This window comes from Periplaneta americana, chromosome 15, assembly GCF_040183065.1.
Source record: "Periplaneta americana isolate PAMFEO1 chromosome 15, P.americana_PAMFEO1_priV1, whole genome shotgun sequence".
Lineage (NCBI taxonomy): Eukaryota > Metazoa > Arthropoda > Insecta > Blattodea > Blattidae > Periplaneta > Periplaneta americana.
Genome location: NC_091131.1, coordinates 53,505,445 through 53,517,583, shown reverse-complemented (window position 1 = coordinate 53,517,583; position 12,139 = coordinate 53,505,445). Strand labels below are relative to the sequence as shown.

At 33.7% G+C, this 12,139-nt stretch overlaps 1 protein-coding gene across 2 annotated transcripts in view; it reads left to right on the top strand.

Annotated features, from left to right (window-relative positions):
* The window catches only part of LOC138714944 (cytochrome P450 4C1-like), a 41,501-nt gene that overhangs the window by 5,811 nt on the left and 23,551 nt on the right, over positions 1 to 12,139 (top strand). The window contains exons 1-4 of one of the 2 annotated variants that reach the window (XM_069847248.1): positions 538 to 841; positions 6,954 to 7,157; positions 8,126 to 8,232; positions 10,294 to 10,384. In XM_069847248.1, the coding sequence (XP_069703349.1) occupies positions 6,983 to 7,157; positions 8,126 to 8,232; positions 10,294 to 10,384 (373 nt within the window). In that variant the 5' untranslated portion in view covers positions 538 to 841; positions 6,954 to 6,982. Of the gene's footprint in view, positions 1 to 537; positions 842 to 6,953; positions 7,158 to 8,125; positions 8,233 to 10,293; positions 10,385 to 12,139 lie in introns of those variants that run through there. The other variant, XM_069847249.1, reaches the window with a different exon arrangement.

Genomic DNA, 12,139 nt, shown 5'->3' with positions numbered 1-12,139 from the left:
CAACCCTTTGACGGTGGAGGATTAGAAATAACAGAGTAGAATGCCTGAGAACAGAATGTCAACCCTTCGATGGTGGAGTGAGGCAAGATCGTCACATGTTACCTGGATTTACAGTACAGCTCGTTGTCTAGGAATCACTAATCCTACCTTTGTCCTTTGACTAAAGGAGTAAGAAACTTAGAATGTTGTTCTCAACACATTCTTTCAATTTTGTACAAGAAGGTCTGACTTCAAATAAGAATTTGTCAGGATACAAGGTTCACTATAACTGAAGTGAGGGTTCACTATAAACAGAAATAATATTAATGTACTTTTTAATGTATGCGAGTCGGGACCAACGATTTAGGTTCACTGTAGTCGAATGTTCACTATATACAGAGTTGACTGTATGTGTGTGTATATATATATATATATATATATATATATACAGTATATATACAACAGGCATGCTCTCAGTATGTATTGCCATAAAAATTTCAAAATTTATTTTTTTTTGCTTCATTAAAATGATCTGTCCTTGTATTTAGTATAATAAAAATATCACGATTGCATGAAATGATATGAAGTGCTGGATTATGATAAATGACTTGTTAACTGTGGACAGTAGTAAACAGATTCTCTATCTTGCGTTATTAAGTTCAATTAAGAAACTCAGTAGTGATTAGATTAGGAACAATGATAATGTTTGTTTACTCGTCTTTCTTACGGATTAATTCGCAATGTTGAATATTACATTTGCGGACTTTGGTCTGTTTTCAATATTAATGAAATAAAAACAAGATAATGCTGGCGCACACTTCTGAATAAACATTCAGTTTGAAGATACCAAAACAGTTGACAGGTTTGTCTCTTGTGCCAATTATCTGCATTAATATTACGATTTTCTGCTACCTTAATTTCTTCCATATCAAATGACTTGATATCTACCATCTTAGTTTATACATTTATATGATCTGAAACGAAGGTAGTGCTTGGTCAAATCTAGAATTATACCAGTACTGTTAGAATTCTTAGATACAGTGAGATTGGTTTTAACTGCTATGTGATTGTCTCACTAAAAAATGAAATCATTAACATGATTAATGTTTATAATATATACTGAGTGAGTATACGGTATAAATGCCTGCTGTGTTCAGAATTCTCTCTCAACTCAGTGAAAGGCAATAATTTGTATAGCCTATGTGAAGTGGCTACAGTTCAGTGACGAAGCATGTTAATGTAAGCACTCGAGCCAAATTGATCGATGAAGGAGCGTATTATTATTATTATATTATTAAAAGGTAGAACCCAGAGAGTTAGAGTAGGTCATGAAATATCGGAAATTGGAAATGTAAGTTCAGGGGTGCCACAGGGCAGCGTTCTGGGTCCATTACTCTTTATAATATACGTAAATGACTTGTGCCAAAATATTACATCAAATGTGAGGCTATTTGCAGACGACTGCATTATCTATAGAAAGATTAGAAATAATTCAGATGTGGATGCTATTCAAACAGACTTGAATAAAATTTATAACTGGGCGTTAATGCATAGGATGAAAATAAATGGTTCTAAAAGTAAATCTATAACATTTTGTAAAACCCGAGAGGAAACTAGTCTCAATTACGAATTCAGTGGTGTTGTAATTCCGCAAGAACAATGTTGTAAATACCTAGGAGTGTATTTAAACTCCAAACTTTCTTGGGGAGAGCATGTTGATAATGTTACGGGTAAAGCATGGAGGGCACTTCACTTTATTATGAGAATCTTGAAAAAGGCTAACCCCAAATCGAGGGAAATAGCATATCTAACGTTAGTGTGACTGTTAATGGAATACGGAACTACATGTTGGGATCCCTCTAGAATATATCAGATAAATTCCTTAGAAAGAATCCAGTATAGGGCAGCTAAATTTGTTAAAGGTAAAAGAGAAGATGGAAACAATACGATAAAAGAACTTAAATGGGAAACTTTGGAAAACAGACGTAGGAAAACTAGAATAACATCATTGTACAGAGCACATCTAGGTCAGAAAGCATGGGTAGACATAACGGCTCGGTTAGAAAAGCCAACTTACTATGGTAGGAACGATCATGATTTTAAAATCAAATGTAAGAAACAGAAAACGGATGTAGGTAAATTCTCATTTTTAAATAAAACTATAAATGATTGGAATGACCTACCTGCAGCGGTCTTTAAGGGCTATCCTTCCTTAAGGAGATTCAAGAATAACTTAAAAAGTTGTGTATAAAGTGCAAATTAAAATTAAGGTGACATTTAACATTTAATTTTTTAAGATGACATGTATTTATTTAGCCTGACGAGTTACTTCCTTGGTTTGAATTGTAAATTATTTAAAAATAGCGTGTAAGAGGGCCTTAGACTAGAAATTTTTAGCTTAAATGTAGTTCTGTTTATAAGTATGCATAAGGGTGTAATTATTTGACTTATTTGAACTGTTGTATCAGTGAAGCGAGGTGAATCAGTAAAGTTATGGTTTTACAGTGCAGTGAATAGTTCCGATCAGTGATAATTTATAGCATCAATGAAATGTGTTCTATAGTGTCAGTGAAATGCGTCATAGTGCCACTACAGTGAGTGAGATGAGAGTAAAGTGAAAGACTATTGAAACTTATGTAGGCCTGTACATAAATTATGTAGGTTGTATTGTAAAATTAGGTATTTTATTTATGTTTTATTATTATTGTGTTAAATTGTATTGTGTATTCATATTGTGTTGTGTATAAAATTGTATTGTGTATTGTAAATTTTATTGCGTATTGCTTATCATTTTATTGTGTATTGTTTATATTGTGTATACCACTGCCACTGGGTGCTTGCCCACTTGCAGTGTAAATAAATACATACATTATTATTATTATTATTATTGCTGTACCAGATCGTTTAGCCTTATTCATAACCGTAGGTCGTCGCAAAATAGTCATCCGGTTTGATTTCTTTATTGCTGAGCTGCTGAGTATTTTAAATTTCCCTAGTGCACAGGACCAGTGTGTAGCTAGGTAGATTAGTGATGGGGCTGCCATCTTAAGATTTCTAATCCAACATCTCCTCTTATTGACCCCTGAAAGAGAGGGTTGCTCCTTCCGCTCGTTTCGCCATATTGTTGCAATAAAGCAACTGTGCCTCATCGACCATTGGAGACTTCACTCGTAACCCTGGGCAAGGGACCCTAAGCAGATATATAACATTATAACATATTACAATATGTATAATATTTCACCTAAGCACAATACTTGAAGCCGGAACAGGCCAAAGGCCTAAACCATGCTGTTGATGATGATGATGATGATGATGATGATGATTATTGTTATTATTATTATTATTATTATTATTATTATTATTATTATTATTATTATTATTATTATAAATATGGGTGAATTCAGAAATGCCAGAAGGAAAAAGACCTTTGGGAATGCTGAGACACAGATGGGAGGATAATATTAAAATAAATTTGAGGGAGGTGGAATACGATGGTAAGGACTGGATTCAGCTTGGTCAGAATAGAGACCGATGGCAGGTTTATATGATGACGGCAATGAATCTCCGGGTTCTCTAAAAGCCATAAGTAAGTATCATCAACATCATCATCATGTTTTTTTGGGTGAATGCAAATTGTCATTGTTTTAAATGTTGGGATATGTACTGTTTTATTTGTATTTCAGGTAATTTCTGCGACCTTTCTTGTCGAGAACTTCAACTGCAGAGCCTTAAAATGACATTTGTACCAAGATTTCTAAAAATAGCGAACGTAATTCTTAGTTTTCGTGCTCAGATTATGAAGTTGTGACATGGGCCATCTCTTCTTTATATGACACTTCTTGTCAAATTCAAATATACAAAATGGCTGCTTTCATAATTTTTCCAGCAGACTGTTACAGTACAAGAAATTAAGGTCTTTTGAAGAGTCTGCTATTTCCTTCATATTGTCCCAGCAATTCAGTAATAAATTATACAACACTAATTAATCTGCACACCAATGAACTAGTTCAAAGTTAGGATTCCAATATTAAATGTTAAAACACTCGACATAAAAATTAAATAAAATAATCACCATATACTGTGTTTGATAAAATATCACTTTCTTCAATGTGGCCCGATACAAATAAAGCCCATAAGGCCAGCATTCAGTTATCATAATCGCAGACGACATATTATGCTTACAGGATACAGGAGCTTAGTATCATTGGCGACTATCATTGGCTCCTTGCTTCCTGCCAGCAAAATAGAGAATACTGAAGTTGTGTGCATGCTATAATTGATAACTGACACGCGTTACAACTACAGATTGTAGAACCAGGTTTCACTACAAGAACAAACTATGTCGGAGACTGCACATGAATAAAGATACTATACTCAGATTTTTAATTGCAAAAAATAAAAACAAACAAACAAAAACATGATTCTGTAGATACTTTGGAACTTCCAAGTTGATAGGGGAGTCCGGTGCTTTTGAGATCAGCGAGTTACAGTTTGCAAGGCCACCGGCCGCAAGTATACTAAAAAACTTGACGCTTATCTAAGCAAGAGATGAAGAGAGCAGAAAGCTCACGCAAAAAACATTTTATCATTCATTATTTGATACACTTTTTAACACTTATAATCACTGAATAACTTTATGATATCTTCACTGTGTTAACTTTTGCAATTTACATGGCTGACTAGTATCAAAGTGGTATCCTTCATTGTCCGAAACCTAGTGAAGATCCTCCGCTGTCTTCTGGTTTCCTGTTGTGGTGAGGTGTATTCATGACTGCATCGAAAAGGTTGTGTGTTTTGAAATTCAGTTGAGTGTTCAGGATGTGATGTGGGTGTGTTTTTATACGTTTATAAATTTCATTTTGTTCTAGGGTGTTGAGTTTCTGGTTTTTTGGTTGGATGTGTAGTATTTTCATGTCAGTGTCTGTGTTGCTGTAGTTGTGATTGGAGTTTGTGATGTGTTCTGCATAGGTTGAATTGTTGTGCGGTTTGGTTATGGCTGTGATATGTTTCTTGTAACGTGTTTGAAATGATATTCCAGTCTGTCCAATGTAGAAGTCGTTGCAACTATTGCATGATATGAATAATTTCAAGGGAAAAATTGTTCTGGGGCCAGGTATCGATCCTGGGACCCTTCACTAGTGCACAAATGGTCTACTGACTGAGCTACCCAGGAACCATACACGACACCGTCATGGTTCCTGGGTAGCTCAGTCAATAGAGCATTCGTGCACTAAGTGAAGGGTCTGGTATCAATCCTCAGCCCCGGAACAATTTTTCCCTTGAAATTATTCAAGTCTGCTTCACAGGGAACTATTACCTGAAAGCCAGGTTTGCATATTGCATGATAGTTTGTATATACCTGTTAAGTTATTTGTTTGTGTGTCAAGATGTTTTTGTAATGTGTTCTGTATGCAATGTTGTATTTTAGTTTCTTGAATGATGATGCAATCTTGTATGTGTTTTTGTTTTCGTCTAGTTCTTGTGTTTGTGTTTGCGTTTAATCTTTCTTATGATGTTGTCTGTTATATTGGTGTTGTATCCATTTTCCTGTGCTACATATTTGATGGTGTGTATTTCTTCTTTATAGTCTTGTTGGCTCATTTCATAGATAATCCACTCGCTCAGTACTTACCCACTCACTCAGTCATTTATCAATCTGTTCATTCAGCCACCCATCCATCCATCCATCTATCCATCCGTCATGTAGGTATCCATGCATCCATCCAGTACAGTCTGTTTGATTCTGATTCGTGTCTTTTAAATGATTTTGAAATAAACTTGCCACAGATATAACGAAAATTATTTGGATGGTTCACACAACTATAAACTTCATAACTGGCATTTTCGATTTACTGACTATATCACTTTGTATTGTTTTTTTTTTTTAATTAACTCGAAAAAAGATCTGAAAATTAAAATCACGCAAACATTAAATATGAAATTCTGCAATTCACAATAAATTTATTACTGGTACCAATTGTGAAGTAATTGCTGGTAAAAAGCAGTGATTACCCTGGGTCACTCTCTGATATTGTTATAATTCCATCATTGTGAAAATCCTGCCTGTCAATAAAAAGGTGTTGCATTTTCCAACTGACAGATATTTTATTTTTCCCTCATAGATCAGTGACGATTATTGTTGTTCATAGGCCTACAGGTTAAAGTTTTTTTTTTTTTTTTTTTTTTTTTTTCGTTCAATGTTCAGATTAAATATATCTTAAAACTATATCAGTAAGCACACCAAACTTAAGTATGAAAGAATAGTTTCGTTTCTGACACAAAATGGCTGTAACTGAAATAATTAGTAAATTGGATAGGAAGTCTAACTATTGCTCTCAATGGTGCGAATTAAGATTTCTGATTGGGGGGGGGGGGGGGGAATGGAATCCTAGATAGAGAATACCATACATAAAATTATTATTATCCTCATTTTATACGGCCCAATGCTTGATCGCACTGAGTTGCTTGTCTTGCATCTTGATCATAATAATAATAATTATACCCATGAGCACGCTTAAGATAAGATGTGTAATTCCTAACTTATTGATTGTTGTCAGCTTGCTAGTGTTGATAATACAGAAATATTATTTTCTTTGCTTACTTTGTACTTTATAAAGTACATATACTCGTATTAAAACAATTATATTTTTTGAGGGGGAGATAGAAGTTATCCCTGGCAGGGATGTTAATATGAATTTATGAGATGGGCATAACTTTTCAACGGGTGGGGGGTGGGGCTAATGGCACAATATCTCATTGAAGTATCTGTAATGTTAATATTTTTATTGACTATATTAAGGGAATTAGAAATAATATTTATTTTTATATCTGTTTTGATTTAATTACCTGTTTTGGGAAGTAATTACAATTGATTTAGATTCAAGGATCATTTGTCTAGGAACAAATTCAGATTCTGTTTCGTGAGAATTCATTGATAAGTGTGCAATCTTATTGAAGTGTTTCTTCTTTTTCAGGTTGAGACTTGTAAAAATTAAGCTTGAAAATGTACGAGAACTGGTTGCTGGTCACATTGAGTGCTTTCACAGCATCATTTCTGCTGGTCTGGGTTTACATCAGAATTAAGATGTATCGAATGATAGACATGGCAGAAAAGTTGCCAGGACCTAGAACTCTACCTTTCATAGGAAATGCTCTAGACGTGGGAAGAAACCTTAAAGGTTGGTTGGTTAGTGTTCAATGCTAAGTTCTGTGAAAATACTTTAGTGTTTTATATTCCAACATTTCTGTACGAAAATCCTCATTGACTGCTACCTCTTTACAAGTAGATGTACTGATCTGTCCTGCAACCATTTTTCTAGTTCACTTTAACATACAGTATAGGATACTAAGATTCCCAATCAGTATAGATGTAGTGTTGTGATGTAACTTGTCATGCTTGGACTTGCGTAACGGAAAGAGAATTGGCTCTAATCCTCATGGAAAAGGCATTTTTCTTATGAAATTTCGTTCAGTATATAGGACCAGTGTCCACCCAGCATCTTGTTGTATTTTGTTAGCTACAGTGAATAGCGAAATGCGGGTTTGCAAATCAGCTGTAATGGCTGAGAGATCATCATGCTAATCACATGATGCCCCTGTACTAGTTAGATGATCGTCCATCTCTGCTAAGGCATGCAGACATGAGGCCAAGCAGTCGGCTGGTTGGTCTTGGTCCTCTGTGAGCTATTATGGCGAGGATTCTAATCAGTACATATTAATGTTTTGCTTAACAGTCATATTTAGTAACAAGTCTAAATTTTCCAGCAACTTATCTTCAGATCTGATCAGTAAAAAGTTTCTCAACTCATTAATTTAAAAAAAATAAATGGTTCTGTTTTTTACTTATCTTTATTGAAGGTATGATTTCATAGTTTCTTATTTTTATTGGGACGAACGTTTTCATTTTCAGGCATTGTCAAGTCCATTAAATTACAGTTTCATATGGTATTCAACATTTGTGTTACACTTTTAATAATGTCTGAAAGACAAAAACGTTTCTCCTTTCTTCATTTTTTTGTTTTCTCGGCAGCTATTATAATTTTAGTTTTCATAAATTAGAATTTTAGTAAGTAGTATTGGCGAGTTAGTATTAGGTATGTATAATGTACTGGAAAGTTTCTCTTCATGTTATTTTCTTGTTTTACAGAAATGTTCATGATATGTTTAGAAATGTGTAATAAGTATGACTCAATTGTCCGCATGTGGCTTGGACCTATTCTTGCAGTTGGTCTACTAGACTCTGAATACGTTGAGGTGAGAAGAATATTAATCTTGGTTATATAAAGCAATAAAGATAAATTGCATGAACTGCCTCATATTCTTATGTAATAACTAATAACCAGGGTTAGGATTCAAAGGATTTAGCCTTTACTGTTCTTTGTAAAATATCTAGAATAATTATACATTTCATGCATGCTGCCGTAAAATACATGAATTTTATAGAACCTAAAAACGGCTCAATGACACACATAAGCCTAAAAAGGGCCAAACGAAGCACAAAAATCAAGAAAGACTAAATAGAAAAAAAAAAACTAAAAATTACATATAACAAGCAGTAAATTAAAGGAAAGTGTCATACTCATGTCGTCATGTTATATTAATCAGTTTAGATAAGAAAAATGGACGTTGTCACGTTTCCTATATTATTTGTTGTGTAAAATTTATAAACTAATAAAGGATATGTGTTTATAGTTAAAACCCTAAAAAAAATACTATTTCCTTTATACAAAAAGGCCAAAATGGTCCTTTAAAAATCCTAACCCTGCTAATAACCATTATACAGTTTAAACAATTCTGTTAAATATAATACATCTCATAAAAATATTTAATTTTCTTCAGTATTTGCAAATAACTGTGATTTCTAGAAAAGTATCATCATTAAACAACAAAATATTTTACATTCAATTGTATCTTTTTGTAATCCTGTGACTATGACTGAAGTACTGGTACGATCTAACAGTAAAGATTGTTATGCAAATCTGGCTTTCAGGTATAGCTCCCTGTGCAACTATTTTTCCCCTGAAATTATTCAAGTAAAGATTATTATTTTCTCTATTGTCATGATCTTGTTTGTAAGAAACTGAAAGGAAAAAATATACCTTACATTATAAGAAACGTAGTTCACTGACATATTTTGGTACATAAGATCTGCATATTCGCACATACATACATTGAAAGTTTTTTCTTAACTTTACATGAAGTATTCCATTCGTATCCCATAAATGAGCCTACTTCAAAGTTTCAAATTTTGTACCTTCCTGTTTTTGTTTAACTCACAGATAACGAATATGATAATACTTATTAAGCACCTATTGGCTAAAGTGAAACTTTATATTACAGCTTGTGTCGTAAGAATAAAAAATGATGTAAAGTTTACTTTAGCCTCTAGTTACGTACATGATTTTTTACATTATAAAATCTAACTAAACAAATTAGAGTAATAATTAAATTATTATTATAACAAGTATCTGGCAGCTGAATGATTCCTGTTTCTGTATTTTTCAAATATATATTTTCTATCATCATATGATGATTATCATGATCATCACCATTATTATTATTATTCTGCTGCCACTGCCACCACCACCATTACCATCACCATGACTACTATTACTACTACCGTATTTGGAACAACATCAGAATACTGTGTAAGTACTTATGCTATTACTGCTTTGTTGAATTATTTATTTTTGGTCCAGGGGACATACCTTTTTTATGTACCGGTAGTTGTTTATTTATCTACTCTTGTACTATCAATAAAAAGCATGTTTTTTTTAATTATTTTTAATTTGCACAATCTTTGTACGTGAGTACTTACGCGACATTCTGAAGTATAACACCATATTTCATTAATTTTTAAAGATATAGGCTTATTGATGTGTATGTGTGTAATAGTACTGGTACTGTACTTACAGCTTTTAAGGCCAGTCCTAAACAGCAAGCAAAGAAACCTCTCGAAATGATTAAACCTTAAATAATAAGAAGTTATTTAAAAGAAACCAAATTATTTGCAAATAATATGATATATGTTTTTAATATGAAATTTTCCACTAGCATAAAAATAACAACAAACGAAGTTGCTATTGAGATCCTTTTCTTCTCCACCTTACAAATTCTTATTTAATGAACATTTACTTTAATTTCGTCATAACCATGAAATATTTTCTCACATATAAAGAGGAAGTAAATAATAAATTATAAAAATAAATTCTGCATGAGAAGACACAAAGAGAAAGAACGCAATTGATGCTCAGATTTCCACTGCTAGCTAGTTACACAAAGGTCATGTTTTTTTTTTTTTTTTTATCCTTGCAGACTGTTCTCTCTGCTACATCAACACAGCGTAAGCCTTGGTCGTACAAATTTTTGGAGCCATGGCTTGGTCAAGGCCTTCTGACAAGTTCAGGTTAGTCATTTTATTTTTTATGTTGTATATGTTTGCAATAAAGTTTTATTACTATTATTATTATTATTATTATTATTATTATTATTATTATTATTATTACTATTATTATTTTTACCACAGCTATTTAAACCGTTATGGAGAAGATTTATTCCAAAATCTACTAACAATAAGCGTCTTGTTCTGACAAGTTACATTTGTATGGGTCACTTTGAGTTATCCTCCATTCTATTATTTCAATAATTTTAAGTAAATTTCTCTTGGTTTCTATTTGAATCACGTTACAGAAATCCCACCTTTTTTGCTTCTAAGATAGGTTAAAGTTCTGATGAAAGACTAAGTAGGGAATGCACAATAGATCTTAGCTCGTGGTGCTTGGTCAAATATACCACCCCTTTTTACAAACACAAATACAAGGTAGGTCAAAAGAAAAGTGCAATATGTAATCTCGATGCAGGTAGATATATTTTGGTCAGTATATTAGTTTGTATTATTTTAAGACATGGTGAATTATGAGTAGAACAGAGAAAAAAAATTCTCTCTGGCACTGGGACTCGAACCCCGGGTTTTCAGCTCTGCGTGCTGATGCTTTATCCACTAAGCCACACCGGATTCTAGTTCCGATGGTGAATTGAATCCTTCTCAGTTTAAGTTCTACCTCTCTGTTCCCCTTTGGTGGCCTACCCTCATGTACTGTGTCACAGAATATGTGACAGTGACACAATGTCCAACACTATGTACAGAGGTGCACTCATTACGAGTGACTAAGTAGCCCGGGTCCGACGGAATAATGCGCCGTCTTGAATCACGAAGTGATTATTTACGTTAGTGCTTCAGGACATCATAGTAATATTATTTTAAGAATTCAAAACCACTGCCATAACTCAGATGGTAGCGAATCAGGCTCATAATTCAAGGCTACACTCGAGCATGGTTAGTTTACTGCTTGGGCTGATAATGGCATCTGGTTGCGCTTCTTCCGAGGTTTTCCCAACTCTAAGTGGGATGTGAGGTAATCCCATAGCGAGTCTGAGGATTCATTTTGCTAAGTATCATCTCACTATACCAAAATTCTACTATTATCTGTGCATTTCGAACTGGTGAATTAAGGTCACGTACAAACGAAAAACCACGCACGAGTCACTGAACTGGAAACTGTGAACTGAAGCACTGATAATTCCGGCTGTCCCAGCTGACTTTAGTTGAAAAGAATGGTCCAAGATTGGGGTAAGCACACGTGGCAAATGCAGTCCATTGCTTGACCTTGAGTTGTCAGAAATGCACAGATAATAGTGCTAATAATTTCGCAGTTGCTTCAGCTTCATTAAATAACCTATTAAAATAAAAAAGGCTATCAAGAAAGAGATTATTCAAAATATACATTTTTTGTTGATATTAGTGTAAGGTTCAGAGCCTTCGAGATTTTGTACCGTGCCATTGATGCAGAAGCGTCCAAAGTTTCTGGGCTGAATATTAGCTTCATCATCAGAGGAAGCAAGGAATGGGGAACTTATCTGTTGAATCTGTTACCAACAGTTATTCTCCAAGTAAGAAACCTAATAAAGCTAGTAACTAGTCTCCGAGATTGTTTATTACAGCGAAGCTGTTTTGTTTCTTGTAAACATTTAATTTAAGTTTTTGTTCTCATTTTTCAGTCTACTAAAAGACGAGTTTCTAAGGAAATTTTATACTTGTCTGTGACGGGATACATATCTCTTTCATGCATGCACATGTGCACACATACACAAATCCTGCACA